The 23,731-nt window shown below is 38.2% G+C and overlaps 1 protein-coding gene across 6 annotated transcripts in view; it reads left to right on the plus strand.

Annotated features, from left to right (window-relative positions):
* The window catches only part of Dip2c (disco interacting protein 2 homolog C), a 408,243-nt gene that overhangs the window by 242,650 nt on the left and 141,862 nt on the right, over positions 1 to 23,731 (plus strand). For all 6 annotated transcript variants that reach the window (XM_060372683.1, XM_060372685.1, XM_060372684.1 and 3 more), the window contains 2 exons: positions 11,721 to 11,846; positions 15,402 to 15,611. In XM_060372683.1, the coding sequence (XP_060228666.1) occupies positions 11,721 to 11,846; positions 15,402 to 15,611 (336 nt within the window). The remainder of the gene's footprint in view (positions 1 to 11,720; positions 11,847 to 15,401; positions 15,612 to 23,731) is intronic.

Below are 23,731 nucleotides of genomic sequence, written 5' to 3' on the forward strand. Positions count from 1 at the left end.
TGAGTAATTTTAAATTTATTTACAGTTTCAAAGTGACTCTTATTATATTATTTTGCCAGTAGGGTGAAGGTATTTTGGGAATTGAACCTGGTGCCTCTTTTACAAGTGTTCTACCACTTGTAGAACACTATATCCTCAGTCTTCTTTTTACCTTTTATTTTGACTTGAGGTCTCACTAAACTTCTCAGATTAGCTTTGAGTTCACTATATAGCTAAGGCAGATCTTGGGCTTGTGATCTTTCTGCCTTAGCCTCCTGAGTAGCTGGGATTTTTAGGCCACTTTAGCCAGTTCCAGATTATGTCTTATTTGACATGGGAAACAAGATCTTTTTTCTGGAAGAATCTGATGGACACCACTGTACAAAGTGACCAATTTCTACCAGTGTCAACCCACAGATGTTGAATTACTCTATACTGTACCATTGGTAAACATAATCTGAATCCAATCACAAGGAAGCAATACAAACTGTGAAGAAAGTGGCCTTCCCTGTTAAAATGTCTAGCTTGTAGAATATTTAAGCTGAGAAACTTACAGATTGAAGGAGAAAATGTTAATATGACAAATCTAGTCTATTATCATGTTAGAGATAATAGTTTAGGAAGACAAAATATGTATAAAGAAAATTAGTAGGTTGATTGACCACATTTGGGCATGGATGTTGGATTAATTAATAGTATATCATTCTTAAATTTCCAAATTTTTAGGGGTAACATGTGTCCTGTAAAAGAAAATCTTTGTTTTTGGAAAATAAATAGAAATACTTAGGTATAAGTGATATATCTTCTACAACTTACTTTCATACATTTCATGAAGCAAAAAGACAGAAGGACAAAGTCTCAGGGGAAAAAGTATAAATAGTTGATTAGCCAGGATAAATTTATATGAGAATTCTCTCTGTTGCCTTTGAAGATTTTCCCCAAATTTTAGGCCACAACCAAAAAGTTTTAAAAGAAAGATACATAAAACTGAAAGCATTGGATTTGAAGAAAATTATTACCTTCTGACCTTCTTTGAAAACTTTAGGTAGACTATGAATCCATGGCTTTCAGTTACTGGCTTTTGTCCTGAGACTATAAGGAAAATAATAACTAAAAAACTAGATTGTATCATGGTACTGTGTCTAGTTGATGAGAATATAGTTCACAAAAATACTGAAAAATATTAAGCAGTATAATAAGTTAATTGTGCATGACATTTAATAGCTTTGATATGAGATCAGCAAATGTTTTCTCTAAAGAGCAAAGATGCTTGGAGCTTTCTGAAACATTATGGTGTCTGTCTACCCTTCCTCTGTGAAGGAGTAGTCATAGACCAGTTGTTTCTCAATCTTGTAGGTCAAAAACACTGGAAAACACATATTCCAATGGTCTTCTGAACTGAGACACTGTTCATTAACATAATTACAGTACAAAATAGCAACAAAAATAATTTTATGATTGGGGTCACCAAAACACGAGGAACTGTATTAAAGAGTCACAATATTAAGAAGGTTGAGAACTAATGAGCAGTATGGCTATGTGCCAATGAAATAATTTGCAAGAATTTGAGGTTGTAATTCCTTGAGCCCTGCTTTAAATGTAAAATGGGGCCTCCAGTAGAAAGCTGGGTTGTTGTGTGGAATTTGAGGAAGATGAGGTAAAGAAAGGAGCCTGACCTGCAAGTTAAGGCTAAACCATTGTGTGGGCAGAGTGATAGTTAGGTGCTAACATCCTTGGAGTTAGTCACATCTGCCTTCAGATAATAGCTCTTAAGTTTCGTTACCTCTGTTTGCTCACTGCTACAATGGAAATAAGAGGCCCTCTTCTCTGGAAATGGCCTCTTTTTTTTTTTTCTTTCTTAAATTTTTTTTATTACAATTTATTCATTTTGTATCCAAGCTGTAGGCCCTCCCTTGTCCTAATCCTGCCCTCCCTTCCCTTATCCTCCCATGCCCCTTTCCCAGTCCATTGATAGGGGACATCCTCCTCCCCTTCCATCTGATCCAAGCTTATCAGGTTTCATCAGATTGTCTGCATTGTCTTCCTTTGTGGCCTAGTAATGCTGCCCCCACCTCAGAAAGAGGCGATCAAAGAGCCAGTCACTGAGTTCATGTCAGAGACAGCTCCTGTTCCCCATACTAGGGCACCCACTTGGAGTCCAAGCTGCCATGGACTACATCTATGCAGGGGTTCTAGGTTATCTCCATGAATGGTCCTTGGTTGGAGTATCAGTCTCAGAAAAGACCCCTTTGCCCAGATTTTTTGGTTTTCTTGCTCTCCTTATGGTGCTCCAGTCCTCAACAGGTCTTTCTGTCTCCCCCTTCTTTCATAAGATTCCCTGCACTCTGCCTAAAGTTTCCCTATGAGTCTCAGCATCTGCTTTGATACTCTGCTGGGTAGAGGCGCCCTCTGTTGTATGCTCCTGTCCTGTTCGTTGTTTTCACCATCTTTTGAGCTCCATCTCATTTGCTTTTCTGAATGAAGATTGATCATTTTACTCAGGGTCCTCCTTCTTGCTTAGTTTCTTTAGGTGTGCAGATTTTAGCATGATTAACTTATATAAGACAACTAAAGGGGATCAAAGGGATACGAATAGGAAAGAAAGAAGATAAAGTAGCTTATTGGCAGTCGATATGATAGTATACATACATGACCTCAAAAATTCCCACCAGTAATCTGCTACAGCTGATAAACACTTTGACAAAAATTGCAGGATACAAAATACCACTTAAGAATCCATAACCTTCCTACACACAAATGATAGACTGAGAATGAAATCAGGGAAACAATATCTTTCATAATAGTTTTAAGGAAAATTTGGGGGATAAATGTAACCAAGCAAGTAGAAGACTTTTGTGATAAAAACTTCAAGTCTTTGAAGAAAGAAATTGAAGATATCAGAAGGTGGAAAGATTTTCCATGCTCATGGATCGGTAGGAGTTTGCCATCAGTAAAGTTGGCCATCTTTCCAAAAGCAATCTAAAGATTCAATTCAATCCCTGTCAAAGTTCTAACATAATTATTCACAGAACTTAAAAGGATAGTTTTCATCTTCATATGGAAACACACACACACACACACACACACACACACCTAGGATAGGTAAAATAATATTTAACAACAACACAAACTACTAGAGGTGTCACCATCTAATTTCAAATTGTACTATAGCGCTATAATTTTAAAAACAACATGGTATTGCCATAAAAACCGACATGTTGATTAAATGGAATCAAATTGAAGATCCAGACATAAATCCATACCTGATGTGGACACCTGATTATAAAGAAACCAGAAATAGACGCAGCAAAACAGACAGCATCTTCAACAAATGATGCTGGTCTACTGGATGTCTACATGTAAAGGATATAAATTGAAAGACTCCCAGGAGCCTATCTAGACGGGGAGACCCCGCTTCCCAAGGAACAGCGAGACCAGCCTTCGGATGCAAGCCGCAAGAGGTTTATTTTGATACACGGGTACCTGGGGCGACCAAGCCTATCGGAGGACTTGCGCACCTCTCGGTTAGGGTGACGGGTTTTTATAGGGCTCGGGAGCAGGAGGCGCGGTTACAGAAGCAAGAAGCAGTTACAGGGTTCTGATTGGGTGGTTTGAACAAAGCCGTAGTTAAGTTACGTACCCAGAACAGGGAAGGCGGGAAGGCAGATTGTGAGCCGAGTCACGTACCCCCCGGAACCGGAAGGCGGGAAAGAATGCAGCGAGGTAGCTCTTGCTATACCACGCCTACTCTACATAGTGTTAACGATCGCTGCTATCTTTTGGTCTTTCATTCCCCCTTTCCTATGATCATTTGAAGACCCAATCTTGGGTCTTCCAGATATGACCCCTTGTATCTTATAGATTATTTTTTTATAATGGGATCTGGGGTCCCTTCAGGGTGGATATAGGGGTAGTAAGCCAAGGAGATTACAGGATCTCTCTAGGCTTTTAGCCCAGTTGCTGCAATATTAGTGTCCATTTCAGCTAAGCAGATGTCCAAGACAATAGCTAATGCCAGGGAGCCCCTTTTGACTTAGCATTTCAGCCTGCTAGGGGGGATTTGGGCGTAGATCCGTCTTCTGGAGCTTCTTCGAGCTGACCATTGGACCGTAGGCATCAGGGGCTAGGAAGGCTGAAATGCCAGTCAAAGGCTGGGCAATGGGGAAGTCCCAAGCATCTGGTTCGTTGATCCACCCGAAGAGGCAGGGAGCAATCATGTCAGTTTCCAGGAAGTCCAGATCTCAGCTTGCAGTCCACAGCTGATCCTGGACAAAGTTAAACAGGTGAAGATCTGCTGAGACAAATTCAGACTGGAGACAGGAGTTAAAATTTGTCTATTAAATGGGAAAGATCAGGGAAAATCTCATCTGCGATCCTTTTGAGCTATGCCAGATCGAGGTCACATCCCTGAAACTCATATGAAATTTTAGTACACAAAAGGAAATATACATAATTTTAAATACTCAGAAAAGTAACATATCAGCAAATCAAACATTTTGAGAGGAACAGGTAAAACTGCATCCCACTGAATGAGTATCAGTTAGCTGTTTGTTTTATAACCTTTATACACAACCTAAGTGTGTCCACAGTAACATTTTTTGTGGGCATAGCTGTTTGTAATTAGTCACGAATGAAGCTTGGCCATTTTTATACACTCAGCATATACTTTTAGTTTTCACTTTTACTTTATGTTTACACTGGAAAGTTAGGCAGAAATACATTACTGGCTTTTAGTGCTAAACCCTGGATGCTTGGACTTTCCTTAACAAAGCAACTAGAAGGAATAGGTTTAGGATATTTCTGTGTCAAAATCTACCCCAGAAATGGCAGATATTAAGAATACCATACTAAAAGCTATGACTTTTGGGTCAGATACACACATTAAACAGATGTTTTTAAAATAACGAGAAGCACCTTCAGTCTATCTTTAGAAGCCAACAAAGGAAATTAAAATCTTAACCTGGTGACTGAATAATAAGCAGTTATTGCTCCATCAACTTATCAGAACTCTATTGATCAATGTCAACACTCTGAACTTTTAAAATTTTATAACATAAGCACAATAGTAGCAAAGAGGGGGGAGAAATTTAAAATATTTCCCATTTTTAATCTGCTTTAATTATTTTTTATCTCTTTATAATTTATAATTATATACCTAAAAAAAAACTACTTAGACTCTCCAATCTTTTGTATTTATCAACCCTGAAACATTTTTTAAACTAAATAATAACACTCTAGATTTTTACAACCTAAACCTATATTCTCAGACCCTATATAAGCTCCACTTATTTATCTTAAGACATGAGTCCTGTGAGCAAGGCAAACCTGTCTTTTTTCTAAATAAGGTATCTAGTACTCTGTGGTTCTAGCTAATGAGCTGATCAATGAGCTAACAGTCGATCTAATTGTCTTTTCTCTAGCTGCAAAGCTACCGTAAGCTTAGCATAGCCGTCAAGGTGTTCAGAGACCTGAGAAGGATAAATTATAAGTTAAATAAATACCAATCCATGTGCCAATCAAAATGACAGGGATGACTAGTTAGCCCATTACCTAGGCAGTGTCCCTGGCTCCTGTGTTTCAGCATCCTGAACAGACGCAGTTCTGCCAGGCACATAAGATGAGAGACTGTTTCTGTGGAGAAAGAAACGAGAGAATGGCCTCACCTCGCCCTTAGCAACGTGAAACATTGACTCCAGGTGTCCACAGTTTTGGCTGGGCCTTAGCAGTGTGCCAGTTGAGGCAATATTGCCCAGTGGTTAGCATACCACAATCCAGAGTTGCAGTCATCTGTCGTTGTGCCCAAATCTTCTCGGAGACCTTGGGGGAGCCACTGCCAGGATTGCGGGACTTCCTGTCACAATAAGCTTACACATGTTAAAATGCCTAATTCAGATTTCTGACAAGCTTGAGGGCCAGCATATCCGAGTTACTCTGTTTTTATCATCTGCTCTAAACTCTGTCCTATAAAACAGAATGCTATGATCTCTGATTCTAGCATATTTTCGAGATGCATATCCTAGAAGTATATATTTTAAGACAAATAGACAAGAGACTAGGTAAGGCTCAACTGCAGTATTTAGCATGACTTTAAATCTGTTCTTTCTGAACTAAAATCAAAGCAAACCTTATAATCGGATACAGTTTATAGAGAGGCTAGCTAATCTTGCTGCTCCTACCACTTGCATTAAAATTGAACATTAAAAAGCTTTGCATTTAGCACTAATGACTAAACATATCTCCGGACCAGCATGGCGGCTGGCCATGTGTAACCAAATTGAGCTGGAATCCCTAAACAAACATGGCAGCCAAACTACAGCTTCATGCGTTCTCTATTGCTGAACTATCATGGCGGCTGGTCACGTGTGACTGAACTCAGCTGGAAGTCTTAAACAAATATGGCAGCCAAACTACAGCTTTACGAGCTCTCCATTGCTGAACCATCATGGCGGCTGGCCATGTGCTAGCATTAGCACAGGCTGTGACTGACAATACCAAACATGGCCATTAGGTGCTGATGATACAGCAAACACTTCGGAGCTTCCATAATCCCCCACAACCAAAAGTTTCCAGTAATCGAACAAGCTTTAGAACCAACTGCATAACAGAACAATTTTAAACTGTAATTATTTTAGCCATACCAAACCTATCAGCTAGAATTTTTTTCTTAAAAGAGCATAAAAAAACATTTTGTAATGAGGAGTCACCAGCCTTTTAAATGAAGTATAACATTTTAAAATACAGTTTTTCTTTAAATCATATTAACTCTCTGGCTTTTTATAACACATCCACTAACCTTCTGCAACGTGCTATATACATTCAGATTTCTAGCTTTTCTTTCCTGGCTTAACCAGACATGCTTACTTTTTTTGCTCTCTTTCTTGCTTTTCAGACAACATAAAAACTCTCACTAAAATCCTTTCCATTCTGACATGATCCTGCTGAAGCCCAGAGTCTACGTACGATTTGCTTTTTATAGGCAAAGCAAAAGCAAGTTACATTACTATAAAGAGGAGTTCTGAAACTGCCAAATTTTTTAAAATAACCTTCCTGCATCTGATAACATAAAGGTAACAACCAAACTCTAAGGAACTTAGAACAAGTTTTAAGGAACTCGGTGAAACTTCCCCTTTTCTTTGTCTCAAGATAAAGAACAGGGTGTAAACATGTTTTTTATAAACAAAGCAGCTTATCAAACAAACAGCTCTCCATAAGATACATTTCAAAAACTGCAATTTTCTCAGTCATTGTCATACCCAAATGTCTGATAAACTTTAAACAATTTTTTAAAACCCGTTTTTGCAATATTAAAACAAAGTACCCCTTTTGTAGAAGTCACAAGGCATAAACATAATCTTTAAGATTAAAACCAGATTTTAAAACCAGAATTTACCAGTGCAAGCAATTTAATTTTTAAAACCAATACCAATTTAAAATAAGCTATCCTTTTAACCTAGAAGGAAATGAGAATTATTTGACCAAGGTTTTTCTTTTTTTTTTTATCCATACCAAGATGGCGGTTACATTATAAAATCACATGGTGAAGTCAAGATGGCGGCGAGACACTGAGACACTTTAGACCACGTGGCAGCCTATACAATATGCGCTTATGGATCTAATAAGGCGCATAGGCACACATTTTAAACAAATTTCGTGAGGCCTTTCAGAACAGAGAACAAAAGGTAGACAGACAAACAACACTCACTACACTTATGACAAAAATCAGGCAGACAGAAGACAACACAAACCGCACGGTACGAGATCGGCGCCAAAGCGAACACAAACATTCAGATGGAGACCTTGTCGGAGGTCCGGTTCCTCCGTCTCCCAGATGAAGCACGTAGCCTTCTCTCAGGGGTGTCGCCCCAAAGAGTCCCACTCGGCTCGTGTTTCCAGACAGGAGGGAACCCAAGAAGGGTTACCTTTCAGACGGGGAAGCAAGTGATTCCCCTACCAGGCACTCCTGAGACGTCTCCCAGGAGGCACGGAATAGAAGTACGAGCCCGTCGGCTCCTTCTAGTTTCCGTCTGATACAGATGACCTGGCCAAGTCCAGACCACAGGGGGACTCGAACCCCCTGGAAACGAACTCACACAAAGACAGACCGTTTAACACAACGATACACAAGACTCACAGAACAAAAAGCCGGCAGATCTTACCTCCCGACGCTGGGTCCGTGGTCCCTGGGCGGGGGTCTCAGATCTCGGTGGGACTTCCAAATGAAAGACTCCCAGGAGCCTATCTAGACGGGGAGACCCCGCTTCCCAAGGAACAGCGAGACCAGCCTTCGGATGCAAGCCGCAAGAGGTTTATTTTGATACACAGGTACCCGGGGCGACCAAGCCTATCGGAGGACTTGCGCGCCTCTCGGTTAGGGTGACGGGTTTTTATAGGGCTCGGGAGCAGGAGGCGCGGTTACAGAAGCAAGAAGCAGTTACAGGGTTCTGATTGGGTGGTTTGAACAAAGCCGTAGTTAAGTTACGTACCCAGAACAGGGAAGGCGGGAAGGCAGATTGTGAGCCGAGTCACGTACCCCCCGGAACCGGAAGGCGGGAAAGAATGCAGCGAGGTAGCTCTTGCTATACCACGCCTACTCTACATAGTGTTAACGATCGCTGCTATCTTTTGGTCTTTCAAAATAATTTCATACTTATGACCCTGCACAAAACTCAAGCCCAAATGGATCAAAGATCTCAACATAAAACCAGATACATTAAATCTAATAAATTCCTTTAGAAGAGTTTAGAAGAGCAGATCCAAGACAGTGGACTTTGAGTTGTTTATACAGTTGGAGTTTGATTTTGCTTTGATTTGATTGTGACTGTGCCCTCGTTCTTAGTTCTTGAAGTAAGGATGCATTTAATTTATTTTGATTTTATAGCAGCCCACATTTGAGAGACTAAATTTTTAAAGGGACTACAGGTTTTAAGGGAAACTTTGGATTTTTTTTACTCTTTTTTTTATTATTATTAATTACACTTAATTAATTTTGTATCCCCCATAAGCCTCTCCCTCCTCCCCTCCCGATCCCACCCTCCCTCCCATTTCTGCATGCATGCCCCTCCCCAAGTCCACTGATAGGGGAGGTTCTCCTCTCCTTTCTGATCTTAGTCTATCAGTTCTCATCAAAAGTGGCTGCATTGTCCTCTTCTGTGGCCTGGTAGGGCTGCTCCCCCCTCAGGGGGAGGTGATCAAAGAGCAGGCCAATCAGATTATGTCAGAGGCAGTCCCTCTTCCCATTACTATGTAACCCACTTGGACACTGACCTGCCATGGGCTACATCTGTGCAGGGGTTCTAGGTTGGATTTTTAAGAGAGACTGAATTTTAAAGTGTCTGAATTTGGAAAGACTATGGAACTTTTAAAGTTATTTATGCTTTTTAACATGTGGATTCATAGTGATGTGTTTATGTGTCGAGTTAGCAAAGGTGAATTGTACAGGCTAGTTTTATGTCAGCTTGACACAGGCAACTAAAGTTACCTGAGAGGAGGGAACCTCAATTAAGAAAATGCCTCTATAAGATTGAACTATAGGCAAGCTGGTAGGGCATTTTCCTAATGGTTGTTGGGGGAGGGTTCAGCCCATTGTGGGTGGTGCCATCTTTCGGCTGGTGGTCCTGAGTTCTATAAGAAAACAGGCTGAACAAGTCTTGATGAGGAAGCCAGTAAGCAGCCCCTTCCATTGCCTCTGCATCAGCTCCTGCCTCCAGGTTCCTGCCCTGTTTGAGTTTCTGCCTTGACTTCCTTTGATAATGAACAGTGCTGTGGAAGTGTAAGCCAAATAAACCATTTTTTCCCCACCTTGCTTTTTGGCCATGGTGTTTCATTGAAGCAATAGAAATCGTAACTAAGACACCAACCAGTATCTGGTTGGTTTTGTAGCCTGCTCCATAAGCTAGAACCCATCCCTTATACTGCTGGGGTGTCCAATAACCTGAGACTAAAGAGACAAGGGACCTGGGGGAAATTCAAATGCTACTTTTCTGATAAGGGAAGCAATAAAATGATCCCTAAAGACATTCTAATATTCTTCAAGAGCAGTGTCTTTTTCATCCATTGTTAGAGAAACCTCCTCCTGTAGTAGATAGGAACAAAAAAAGATCCACAATGGGACAGTGTGCAGGGAGTGCGAGACTTTGGAACACTCTATCCTAAATGGGATGTCTCCATCAAATCCCTTTCCTCAGAGCTCAAGGAACCCAGTGTAAGAGGAGGCAGAAAGATTGTAAGATCCAGTGGGGATAGATGACAACAAGGAAACAAGGCCTTCCAAACACAATAGGACTGATGCACATTATGAACTCACAGACTATGACAGCAAGCATAGAGCCTGCACATGTCTAAGCCTAATGAGACTCCAGTGTTGAGAGGGGAATTGGTCACAACCCACCCACCTCCATCCCTGAGAAGCTATCTCCAATTGATAAGTACTGGCAAAGGAAAAATTAGTTTTCTCCAATGGAGTATCACTGGGTGTACATACTATTCTTAAGGATAGATCCCATGCCCAGCAGTAGATGGTCAACAAAATAAACTCAGTGGCATTTTTTAAGATTCCTTGTCTTATAGTGCTTTGTCTGGGCATATTTTTTTTTCTTTTTTTCTTTTTAAACTTCAGGTCTTTTTGTATGTATTATGGTTTCTGGTGTTGTGTTTTATGGAATTTCTGTGTATGTGAAAGTGTGCGATTTGTGTCAGTATGTGTTTCTTATGCTTTCTCTTTGGCCTTTTTCATTCTGTTTGTCCTATTTTGTTTATTCTTATTCTTATTATTATTTTAAAATATCTATTTATATTCTAATGAGAGAGAGAAAAAGTGGGGAGTCAGGATCGGAAAGGAGTTGGTGAGAGAAAACCTCAATTAGAATAAATTGTATGGGAAAATATATTTTCAATAAAAAAAACTATAAATTATACCTTATAGTTCTTATCAAATAAATAATTTATTAACATTTGTTGCAGATTAAGAAAATTGCTGCATATTAACTTAGTACTTGTTTCTGTCTCTTTACCCAAAGTCCTTTGTAAGGATGATGCCTTACAAAGTAGGCATTCAGTATTAGAACTCTTGTCCAGCAAATGAAGCACTTTGCCTTTCATCCCCAGCAGGCGAAAAAGAAACCCTAAAATTTGCATTCAATAATATGTGTAGAAATGATATTATGGGTTAATACTTATAAAATGTCTAACACACTATCTGGATTGTAACACTTCTAATGTGAGTGAGTTATTAGGTTTACAAACTTCCTCTAATAGTATTCTGAAAGAAGTTACCAAGCTTCAGTAGGTGACCTGGAATGCTCAAGGTCCATTTACTGTATGAAAAGCCACAGTATTTTGGGACCAATGTTTGTTTTGGTTTGGATTTTCAAGACAAGGTTTCTCTGTGTAGCCCTAGCTGTCCTGGAACTCACTCTGTAGACGAGGCTGGCTTCATACTCACAGAGATTCTCTTGCCTCTGCTTCCTGAGTGCTGGAATTAAAGGCATGTGTCACCACCACCTGGCTCAATGTTTTGTTTATATAGACAAAATGCTAATAAAGTGAATGAATCTTAATCAATGTGTCTTTCCACAGGGAATTTCAGTCTGGAGGAACTAACTACTTTGCTTTTCTTTACCAATTTCTTTTTGAGCTAACGTACAAAGATCCCTTATATCACAGGAACATAGAGTTGGATGAAGGCTCTGGTCTTAGGACTTTGATCTGGATAATGGCATAATTGGGCTCTTTCTTGGTTTCAGATGTTCATACAGAAGCTGTCCAAGCAGCTCTTGCTAAACACAAAGAAAGAAAGATGGCAGTACCTATGCCTTCCAAACGAAGATCTCTGGTTGTACAGACTTCCATGGATGCCTACACACCCCCAGGTAAGTAATAACCTCATTATTTCTGCTGCTTGTATGTGTGGTACATCTGGCTTAGAATTAATTGACTATCTCAGCAACAGCAGTCTTAAATTATTTTTCAATGAGCATACAACATAATGAGTTTCATCACAGCATTTTCACATGTACATTGTTGTTACTCATCCTCTTCACTGTCCTCCGATCCTGACTCCCCACTTTTTCTCTCATTAGAATATAAATAGATATTTAAAAATAATAATAATAAAAATAAACAAAATAGGACAAAACAGAATGAAAAAGGCCAAAGAGAAAGCATAAGAAACACATACTGACACAAATCGCACACTTTCACATACACAGAAATTCCATAAAAACACAACACCAGAAACCATAATACATAATACACTGTACCTCTCATTCATCCCTTTCATTTCACCAGTTTGACACACTTTCCCTTTTATGTCACACTTATCCCATTACCCTCTCTTGTGCCCCTCCCTTTAGATCCTATCCTCTTATTTATTATCTTATAATTCCTTTTCTCCTTTCATGTCCTACTCTCTCTCTTTCTCTTTCTCTCTCTCTTTCTCTCTCTCCCTCTCTCCCCCCACATCTAGATTCCATATGTGAATGGGAGCATGCAGTGTTCCTGTCTGTGTAGTATAGTTTATTTTCCCTAACATAATGAACTCCATCCATTCTCTTGCAAACATCATGACTTTATTCTTCTTTGCAGCTGAATAAAAGTCTATTTTGCATATCTAACTACATTTTCTTTATTCATTCATTTATTGATAGGCATATAAGTTGGTTCTAGAACCTGGCTATTGTGACTTGTGCTACACAAGGATGCACAAGTGTCTGTAGTTTGTTGACATAGAGTCTCTTAGATATATGCCCAAGAGGTAATAATTTTGTAAACCACACTCCAAAATTAGCATGTGAGTTTAACTTGGAAGGGAAATTTTTACATCATTATGTTTGTACCTATATTAATAAGTATTTTAGGCTTTTCATCAAGATTCAACTATAATTACACAAAGCCTTATAAGATTATGTTCAATTATTTATTCATATATAAAATATTACACCTTTTAGTTATTATTGAAACTAGATATATCTTCTGCTAGACATAAACATATATACACATATTCTTAAATCTTTATAATATTAATATACAATATTATCACATTGTGGAAGAAACCAAGTGAATTGGTCAATCAGTTAAGTTAGTAGCCTGAAACAGAAGTCAATGGGCCTTACCTGTGGAGTATGAGACAGTATTTTAGCTTCTGTAGGTTTTCACAACACCTCACTTCTTCTATTGTAGTATAAAAGTAGGCTTTGATGTGTGTCAGTGGATGAAAGTATTGTATCCCAGTAAAAGTTTACAGAAACAAGCAGCAGGCACAATTTAGGCCATAGATAAACTAACCCTTTTTCTAAAATGGTTGAAAGTAGTAGTTGAAAGTTTACTGTCTTTTTGCCATAATAGTATGTTTTATGTGACCAATAAAATACTTGTTGCTGTATATTTTATTTTAAAAGGCTGACATATATCACAGGTAGGGAAGTTAAGAAAGATGATATCTGCTTGCCTCTGGTGAGGGCTTTATAGCTATGCCACAGTATGGTAAGATAACATTATAGGAGGGTAAGTGTAAGAGGGAGAGATCCCATGGGAAGACAGAGAGGGAGCCAAAGGAACTTTACTAGTCTTTTTATAACAGCATATTCCCACAGGAACTAATAAGGTCCTGTAAAACTCTTTATTTGCATCTGATGGCACTAAATCATTGTACACAAAGTACTCAGGAGCCCATTTTTCAGTAATCGACACTTTTGGAGGATTTGAGCTAGCTTCTCACCTACAAGTTACATCATCTGTGAATGAAGACACTTCTGTTTAAATCTAGGTATTTATAACTTAGTTTTATCAATTTGTTTCACAGGCCGTAATCTTTTAAATCAGGTTGACTAGAAGTTGTAAGGAAGGATTTCCTTGCCTCATTCTCAGTTTTAGGAGGAATGCTTTTAATCATTTACTATTAACTGTAGTCCTAGCTGTAGATTTTTACTGATGGACTTTTAATAGTTTGTGGAAATTTTCCTTGCATTCCTAGTTTGTTGAATGTTTTTATCTTGATGTCATCAAATACTTTTTCTGGTCTTAGAAGATACCACATTTTGCCAATCTTTTAGTGTGTTAGTAACAGTAACTCACTTTTAAATACTAACATTAAATTTAATTATGGGTTGAAGTGTCCAGTTCTACCCACTACTTGCTCATAGCCTATCATCTATCTTGTATGTTGCTTGTATAGTTAATATTTTGTGGAGGATTTTTGTGTCTGTATCCTGAGGGATATTGTTCAATAGTTTTATCTTGAAAGGCAGTATGGAATGTTGTAATAAATGATAGATTGACTAGAAAGGAGTATGTGAAGAATTTCTGAGTAGAAGCTTGTACATTGCATTGATATATTATCTTAAGAATAAATATCTGAAATGTTAAAGTTTCACTTTATATAGTGTCATATATAAACTATATGCTAAAAAGACAAAGAGAAATTTTCAAACAAAAAATCTAGAGAGCATGGACAGTGATAAACTAGTGTAGCTATTCGTAATGATGCTGTTTCTGCTCTTTCCTGTTATGTATTTCAGAGATATTTCTTGTTATATCACATAATTCATCTCTAGGTGGGATCCTAAGTCATTCTTACACTATAGATTAGATAACAAAAAGCACAGTCATTCATTCTTATCCCATTGCCACTTCACTGAACACATACTGAATGAAAATATGTCTATTAATTTTTATGTACAATATAAATTTTTCTTAAGGTTATCATTTTTTCATATAGAACGATAAACGAACTAAATATGAGACTTTTTTTTAGTAAATTAATGATGTAAAAGTGAATAGACTTTATTGATCATGAGAGTTATGAGAGTATATAGTAAGCATTAGAGGTAGAGACGGAAATCACAAAGTAGGTAAGTTACTGGAGAAGGAGGTGAGGTTTGTGTACTTTAAGTGGGTTCTTCTTAGCTGCCATTTCTTCATCAAAAGTTCAAAGTCTGAGGCATCTTATAAATGTGTTGTATTCATAATAACCCTAAAAATAAGTTATAGTTCAGAAAAGTATTTTGAACTTCTAAGGACTCACAACAAACATGTGGAAGCAGCTCAAGCATGTCTTATAAAATGGTGCCTCATCCTGTAACTTGGTGGATGTACACAAAGAAGATGCTGGCTTCTTCCCAAACAGTTATGCTGAGAAAATCAACTATCTTTGCCTAGTATTTTAATGTCCAGATAGCATACTTAAGGTATTTTATTTATGAAACTTAATACACACACACACACACACACACACACACACACACACATATATATATATATATATATATTGCATTATTTGAAGAGCAGAAGAACTTTTTAAGGATATTTGAAGCCAAAAGTCACTGGGTAGTTATTTGTTCTGAAGTGAGTTTCTGTAGTGTGTGGAAAGGGGTTAAGACTGAGGGGCATCTTTGCGGCATATTTAACAAATCTCTCTTTGTAAACAGATACTTCTTCTGGTTCAGAAGATGAAGGCTCAGTGCAGGGTGATTCCCAGGGAACCCCGACCTCTAGCCAGGGCAGCATCAACATGGAGCATTGGATCAGCCAGGCCATCCATGGCTCTACCACATCAACCACCTCCTCTTCCTCCACTCAGAGTGGGGGCAGTGGGGCAGCACACCGGCTGGCAGATGTCATGGCCCAGACACACATAGGTGAGTGAGATGACATAGCTTGGAGGGATGATGCCTTTGCCTAAGTCTAGTTTGCTCTTGTTATCTGAGTTAACACTGAATGTTGATTTGTTCTCTAGGAATGTCTGGTTATAGAGTCTGATTGACACAGCAAAACCCTTGAGATTTTTGGGTTGCTGCACTGGTCTAAAAATTTCTGAAACACTTGTTTTATGGTTATTCAATACCTCCGTCTCTATTGTAGCAAGAATTCTGCCAGCTTTGTGTTGGTATTAGAGTACATTTTTGTTCATTATGAAAACTTGTAGCTATATCTACTTACATGTTTGTGTTTTATGCTAAATAAACTGCTCAATGAAAATTTGTGGTGCTGGTAAAGACAACAGAGTATAAAGTACAGTTACTTTTACTTGGGGGATGGGAAGGTCATTTGAGGAACTTGTGGGACAATGTTTCTGCCAAAGGCATTCAGATTGTTTAGGTACTTGGAACTATTCTGTATGTAGGTTCTTGAATGAGGAAGGCTATATAGATTAGGAAAAGTACAGGGTGGACTAGAAAGATGGCCCACCAGAGTTAAGAGCTCATACTGCTCTTGTAGAGGAGTTTTGTTGCCAGCACAAACACTGGACTATTCACAACTGCCTGTAGCTTCAACTCCAGGCAATCCAGCATCCTTGCTGGCCTACACAGGTTGCCATACCCATATGCATTTATCCCCAGTTTCATATATATAATGAAAAATAAAAATCTTAAACCCAGAAGGCCAGAGCATGACTATGGGGCATCTGAAAATAGTTTAGGAAAGGAGGTAAGTAATAAATAAAGGAAATATGTTAGGTGAGTAATTGATCATATGAAATGTATGGGTGATGTTACCATTCCAGTCCATGTGCTTATTACATACCATGTCCCAGTCTAATCCTCACTCTCAGGGCAGAAGTGGGACATCTAGGTCTGTTCTCATCCATTGGTTTCTGTGGATTAAGATGCTTAAACAGTTTAACAGTGACAGGTTTACACAAGTAAATTTCTTGGATAAGATATAGTATGGTCTCTCCATCATGTATCCAAGTAGGAAAAGAGCCAGGTACTTTAGGGCAATTGCATATCACATTGTCATCCATACTGAGAATAAGAGGTATAGATGCAGTTCTTCCAAGCCACACTTCTAATGCTTCAGAATTACCTTCCAACATTAGGAAGCAGGAAAAGGAATGAATGAGTTAAACAAGCCACAGTAAGCTCAGATACACAGAGTGTGGATCTTTAACTACTTGATGGGCAGGCAAAGTAATTTCAAACTGACATTTTAAGCTTCACCTCAGTTGAACTTGAACAGAGTTAAAAGCATTAACCTTTATTGTATCCAAAATAAGTTTTCCTGAAGAGTAGCATCTGCTTTGCGTTCTCCCATTAACAATCTCTGGGATCTTGAAATCACTTTTCAACAAAGGGGAAAAAAATGGGAACCATAATTTCTTGCTCTTGAACCTCTCAGAACTGTTGCAAGTAAAAAGAAGAAAATAAAAACATTCTGAGAAGTTTTTAAAGCAATGCTCTTTTTCAAAGTGATATTATTTTAATTTATCACATTTTGAAGAAAATTACCAGTTAATGTTACCTAATAACATCCATTTGAAATATCAGAAGATTAAACATTGCGTGTAAATGTCACATTAAATACTTTCGACAACACAATTTATTCTTGCTCACTGGCGCTTAGGATGGCTGCTGAGGCTGTCATCCATCCATGGCACCTGAGCAGATAGGTTACCCAACAACTTGGCCACATGGAAGTATTTATATTCTTTGATTTTGTTCTTTTAAGGAGGTTCTCCGAATGTTAATAAGAGGACCACATATTTTTTGAACAAATTAATCACTGCCTTTGGCTTTTTCTTTGTGAGTTTATACTTGGAATACTGGAGGAAATTAAAGCATGCAGAATTAAATTTATCCAAACTATAAAAGGTTGCATTACTCATATACACCAAAGCTTGGTGTGACCTAAATATAACTCCTGAGTGTGTGACATTTCAGTAATTTTTCATTTGGCACAAGGATAAGTTCCTAGAATATCTGGGACTTATCTATAGGAATTGCCATTTTTTTTTTCTGAAGCAATGGCAAGATAATGAAACCTGATAAAAATTAGAATACTTCATTCCAGAGACAAAAAAAAAAAAAAATCAAAGTTGGCAGCACTTGACCTTTTGTTGAGATCATCAAAAGCTTCAGAATGAGAAAATAGCATGTGTGTGTGCCTACATGTACATGAATGCACATTTGAGAAGGCTCAAGGCAAAATAAGCTACCTAATCACACTTAATCCCTTTGAGCATGTTGCTTCATGTGGAGCCTATAGAGACTTCTTTTGCACATAGATGAGAAAAGTCAAGTGATAACAACCATACAGTCTCTCTCAAAATGGGTATTCTTCTGTTCCTTGGTTAAAGCAAAATCTCAAGTCCTTGTGTACTTTTTGCAAATTTCATTGAGCATATGCCTAATTCAACTCCCGTGTATTTTGGTAAGCTAGGATGGCTTACTGTAGGATGTAAAAATTCTATTCTGAGCTATCATTTTGACTTTCTCCTGTGGTGCTTGCTATGTATATTGCAAGATATGCTTGTTAGTCTCTAGCTGAGGATCCTGACAGCAAAGCCTCAAACTTAGTGCTAAGTTCTAAGACTGTATAGATTGCTAGTACAAGGAGTCAGACCTAATGTTCTCACTTCCTACATTGCTGACAGAATAATTAATTGGCTGACTTGATTGCCTTCTCTCCATCACCATAACTGGGATAACTTGTTTTCTGGACATGAAACCTAGTGCCTTGTGCATATTAGCCAAGCTCTGTACCACTGAGGCACATCCCAATTCAAAATGACACTGGCTCACACATGGTAATTATGAAAGTATTTATTAAGTGTTGTAAGACTGGACATTATAGCTCAGGAGTTGCTTCTTATGGCTTATTCAACCCTAAATACCACACACATACACACAAAAAAAAAGAAAGTTAAAAACTCTGAAGAACCTTAGTTAGAAATGAAGGGGGTTAATGCTCTATAAAATTTTATCAGAATGAAAAGTTGAGAAATGTAACTTAGACTAGCCAGCATATTTAACTGAATAATTTTAAATTTCATGATGTATAGTTGAAAAAGTGTTGAGTGAAATATAGGAGTTGTTTAGATATCATAACTAGGGAAGTTGAACATACACTGCTAATACACTTGTAAAGTAAGAACTAAGAAAAAGCAGAACAGATAGCATTATGTTGTACATTCAAAAGCAGACTATATGTATTTAGGAAATTAAACTTTCACATGAATTTTTCTTGATTTTAAGCCTCTGTAATCTTTTGATAATGCCTTCATCTGACAACATTGTCAGAGTGTTGGGAGTGCATTTTTATTACTCCAATCTTTATAAAATAATTGCTTTTCCTAAAATGTTTTAGAATTCAGTTGACATGAATACTGATTTCAGTAGATACTGTTTATATTACTGAATTCTCATAAACATTCTTGTATCTCTACAAAGAAGATAAGAAGTGGAGCTGGGGAGATATCTCAGTTGGTAAGTGCTTGTTATGCAAACATCAGGTTGTGAGTTTCAATCTCCAGCAACCATGTAATAAAGCTGGGTCTGGTAGCTCCTGCCTGTAATCCCTGTCCTGGTGAGTCAAGAGATACATTCCTGGAGCTCACTAACCAGTGTGGACAATGGTGAGTTCGTGGTTTAGTGAGTGACCCTGTGTTACTGTGTATACTGGATTTATTTGAATGGCTTACAGGGTGTGGTTCAGCTAGTCCAGCAATGGCTGTCTACCAAGTTGAAAGTTAAGGAATCCAGTAGTACTTCAGCCCAACAGGCTAGATGTTGGTGTTTATACATTGGAATCTCGAAGAAGTAGAATCTAATGCTAGTTAAAGGAATGAACTTACCAGTGAGATTGAGAGCAACCAGGGAAATAGCAAAAGCTTCCTTCTTCTGTGTCCTTTATCTAGGCTGCCACCAGGTGTTGCCCATTTAAACATGAATCTTCCCACATCAAAAGATCTGCATTAATGATCTTCCCATTCCAAATGATTTAATTAAGAAAAAATCTTCACAGGTATTCCTGCCACTTGGGGTTTAGTTAATTCCAGATTTAGGCAATTTCACATCCAAGAGTAGCCAACATAGACCCTCTCTCAAAAAAAAGAAGGTTAGATCAATGAAGGAAAGACACCCATTGTCAACCTCTGTCCCCCCAAATAATGTGCATACCCATGTAAGTGCACATCAGTATATATGAATGTAAACAAATAAATGAAAACCAGCAAAAAATGAATTTATGAAAATATTTGATTATCTACCACAGAATTGCACTATTTATTACATAATGATCAAGAGCCTGACAGTTGAATATTTTGATTGTGGAGTCTGCTTTATAGGAAATTTTATCAGAGAATTTGAATAGCCACTATTATAAATTACTCTTGTTTATTTATCTGCAATAATACTAAGCATTTATACTTTTCAAATATTCATAGTCTTAAAATAGTACATACATACTAAAAATTGGTGATGTTACCATAGCCTGGCTACTAAGGGATCCCCCTAATGTCCCCACCCCTCTCAACTGGGGGTGGAATTACAGTTAGAACATTATAATTTTGGAGCAGCCCAGCAATTTTTTCCCATAAAGGAATAGAGAATAAATATCTAATACTGCTGCAGCTGTTGAGCATGGTGCCTCCAAACACAAAATAAGTTATACATGAAGGCACATCTATATGCTAATATTTCTAAAATCAGGTGCCAGGAAAACAACTACTTATAGTTTGTCAATCCAGATTTTAAAATTTTGAACAATTTTACTCCAAAACCAAACTAAAAAATACAAATTTTTTATAAGATAATATAAGGCAGAGTGGAGACTGTCAGTGTTGGCCCATGTTATGTGTCCAGTCCTCCATTGTCCCATCAGGATGGTTAAAACATGGATATGAACCTGTCAGTTTTTTCTAGAAGTGATTTCATGATGTAATCTTTTAAAATACATTCTACATTGACTTATTAAAATCCAAATAATACTTCTTGGCTCCAAAAGTATGCTAACCCTTCATCCTCTTCACATTCCACTCTGGAGGAAATTAGCACTCAATTTTGTAAGAATGCCTCATTGATACCACAAGATAAAATTTCCTCTAGTCATTGACATCTAATATCCTGTATTTTTGAGTGCATTTAATTCAGAAAGTAACACCATCATTCACACCTTTATGCTCATGAATCTCTCAGATTCTTTCTTAGGGCCTCATACAGGACAAAAGGCAGAGTGGAACCCCTAATCTAGCCTAAGCATAGGGAGTCTTGGCTGCAGTTTTGTTTGATTGCAGGACCTCAGGGGACTGTGTCATTGGATTTCTGCAGCCACTTTGAGAAATAATAGTTCCAACCTTGTTTTGCATATCACATCTTTCTAGAACTTCTGAATCATAAATATGAGCAAAAATATATGGGGCACTGTATACAATCAGAGAAAGACAACTTGACTCTCTCAGATCCTTGAATATGGAACCACAGCAGCCCTTTCTAACCTAACCTCCTCTTGGTTTGTAAGAGCAGTAATAAATTACTATAGAAATTTAGCAAACAGTAGAAATCACTTTGTGACAGAAGCAATATTAGAAGAGGGCTATTCTCTTGCTAAATAACTGTTAAAGGGTACAGTGTTTTCTTGGGAATCATTTTGTGTCTGTGTTTGTGTGTGTGTGTGTGTGTGTGTGTGTTCGTGTTCTAATTTGCATGCCTTGATAGATCTTCCTTAGCATATCACTCTGGGCTAAGACAATTGCTACTGCATCACCATCAGAGACCATTTTATTTAATTTCTGTTATAGGGACACTACAGAGGAATGTCTTTACTTCCACTTAATTACAAAGGGGGAGAGGGCATTGATTTCAGTGAGCACTTAAGCTAAGTCTCCTGGAACAGGCAGTGGCTGACAGACACAGTAGGATGCTTTGATATCATAAAGGTGCCACTGCCTTTCCATCACCATCATTTATCTTTTTTGTGTAGGACTAGATCATGTCTAGTGCACTTGGTTTTAAAGAGAGGTATTTATTTTCACCTGACCAAAAGGATGTGTGGCCATCCTGTGTTCATTCAAATTTTGTGGTTTGTGTGAATCTCACCCACAGTTTGGACGACTCTTGAGTTTAAATTCCAGGACTCTCGAGCAATCTGCTTTGCCTCTCTGTTCAGATATCCTCTGCATTCTTACTGAAGTCTTTTGGTTTATAATGTTTTGTAGAAGCCCAGCCCGTGACCTGCCAAGAACCTGAAACAGCTGGGCAGACTGGGTAGGCTGAGTGGTCTGATGGGCCTGTCTCATAGGCATCCTCTTTGCAGGTGGGCACAGTTTTTTTTGCTTTCACTGAGCAGTGGTGGTTGAACTATCCACAGGATTCTAGGGATTGAAAGTTTTCAATGGATAAAAGTTTGGGTTCCTTTGAAATAGTAACTCATTATTTATTCTCAACTATTCAGCCAATGCCACCTTGCATTCCACACATTTAATACCAAATTTGAGGCTTTTACATTTTTAAAAAATTATGTAAAGACTGAAATTTAACTATAATATAGCTCATGAGTGAGTTCTATTGCTGCTTTAGGACTACTAGTCCTACAGTAAAGACTGCGGAATGCTGCTTTGAGGCTGATGTTAGAAACCCATCTTTGGTCTTCTCAAAAAAATAGTTGCTAATGTGTTCATTGAAGTATTTACCCACACTTTGAATTATACTACATGTATTAAGTATAGACAGTGTGGGCTAGACAATGTGAATAGACAATGTGAAGCTATTTTGTAGCATCAGTATCTATGGAGGTCATTCTATAACTCCATGCAGCAGGAAGCTCGAATGAAGAGACCTATCAAAGTATGTGACTAGGAAAGAGTCAGATCAAGGAAGAAGACAGTGACTCAGACAGGTTCAGCAATGAGGAACAGCCAATACCTTGATATAAATCATGACCAGGAAATAGCTATTTATGAAAGAAACTGGAAGTTTCCATGTTGAGGGCATGCCAGTGAGTAGGTTAAGATATCCTGGTACTGATGAAATAAAAGCAGCTTGCATATACTTTCATGAAAATGGTTGAATTACAGCATCCACTATTTTCCTGTTGAACAGTCTCCAACCTCAGGTTTTTGAGGACCCATTCCAATTGCTAAGAGCAATAATGATGCTAACATCAGTGATCCAGTAATTTCCTGTGGGAAGTTCACAGGCTGTTGTGGGGACACACACAGAGGTCACAGAGGTAGCTTTTAATGATAAGGTTTGCACTGCACCTAACTGTTGGCAATGACCTGTAAAGATGGGAGCCATTTTTCTTCTGATTTTAAAAACATGGTGAGGATTAGTGAGATTGTACAGTTTGTGCTATTGACTCATTGAAGCATGAGGACCTGAGTTCAAATTCCCAGCAACCATATAAAATGCTGAATATGACCACATGTATCTTTAACTGAACTGAGGGTGGTAGAGACAGTTGGATCATTAAGTTTCTAGCCAGCCAGCCTAGCTGAAATGAAGAGAGTCCGTCTCAAAAAATAAGATAGAGAGCAACTGATGAGAGCAGAAATCCCAACATCCACTTTTGACCCCTGCAGGTATACATACTGAATTTGTGCTCCTTCAAAACATGAACATACATACTCTCAAAATAAACAAACAAACTGGTGGTCCTGTGAAACTGAGTTGTGCAGTGAGTAGTCTTAGAAGACAGGAATCCCTGAGATAAGAGAACTCTTTAAGTGTTTCTGATGCGTTGGGAGTTCTTGGCCGCTAGCCTAGAGGTTATGAACATTTGAAACCTTGAGCCTGCCCTTTCAGTCTGAACTTTTTCCTCATCCCTCAATAGGTGTTTCTAGAGCAGATGCTATATGCATATGCATGAACCTTCAGAACATTCCTCAGATCCCCATATGCGTTAGAATAGGTATACTGCATCATTACAGTGACAGAATTTCTTACAGCTACAAGCACCTTCCTCCTATAGTTAGGGCAAATGTGAGGATCTTGGGGAGAAAGGTGAGGCGATACATAAATTGTTCTGCTTTTCTTTCCTT

The sequence above is a fragment of the Meriones unguiculatus genome, chromosome 19 (genome assembly GCF_030254825.1).
Source record: "Meriones unguiculatus strain TT.TT164.6M chromosome 19, Bangor_MerUng_6.1, whole genome shotgun sequence".
NCBI classification, from domain to species: Eukaryota; Metazoa; Chordata; class Mammalia; order Rodentia; family Muridae; genus Meriones; species Meriones unguiculatus.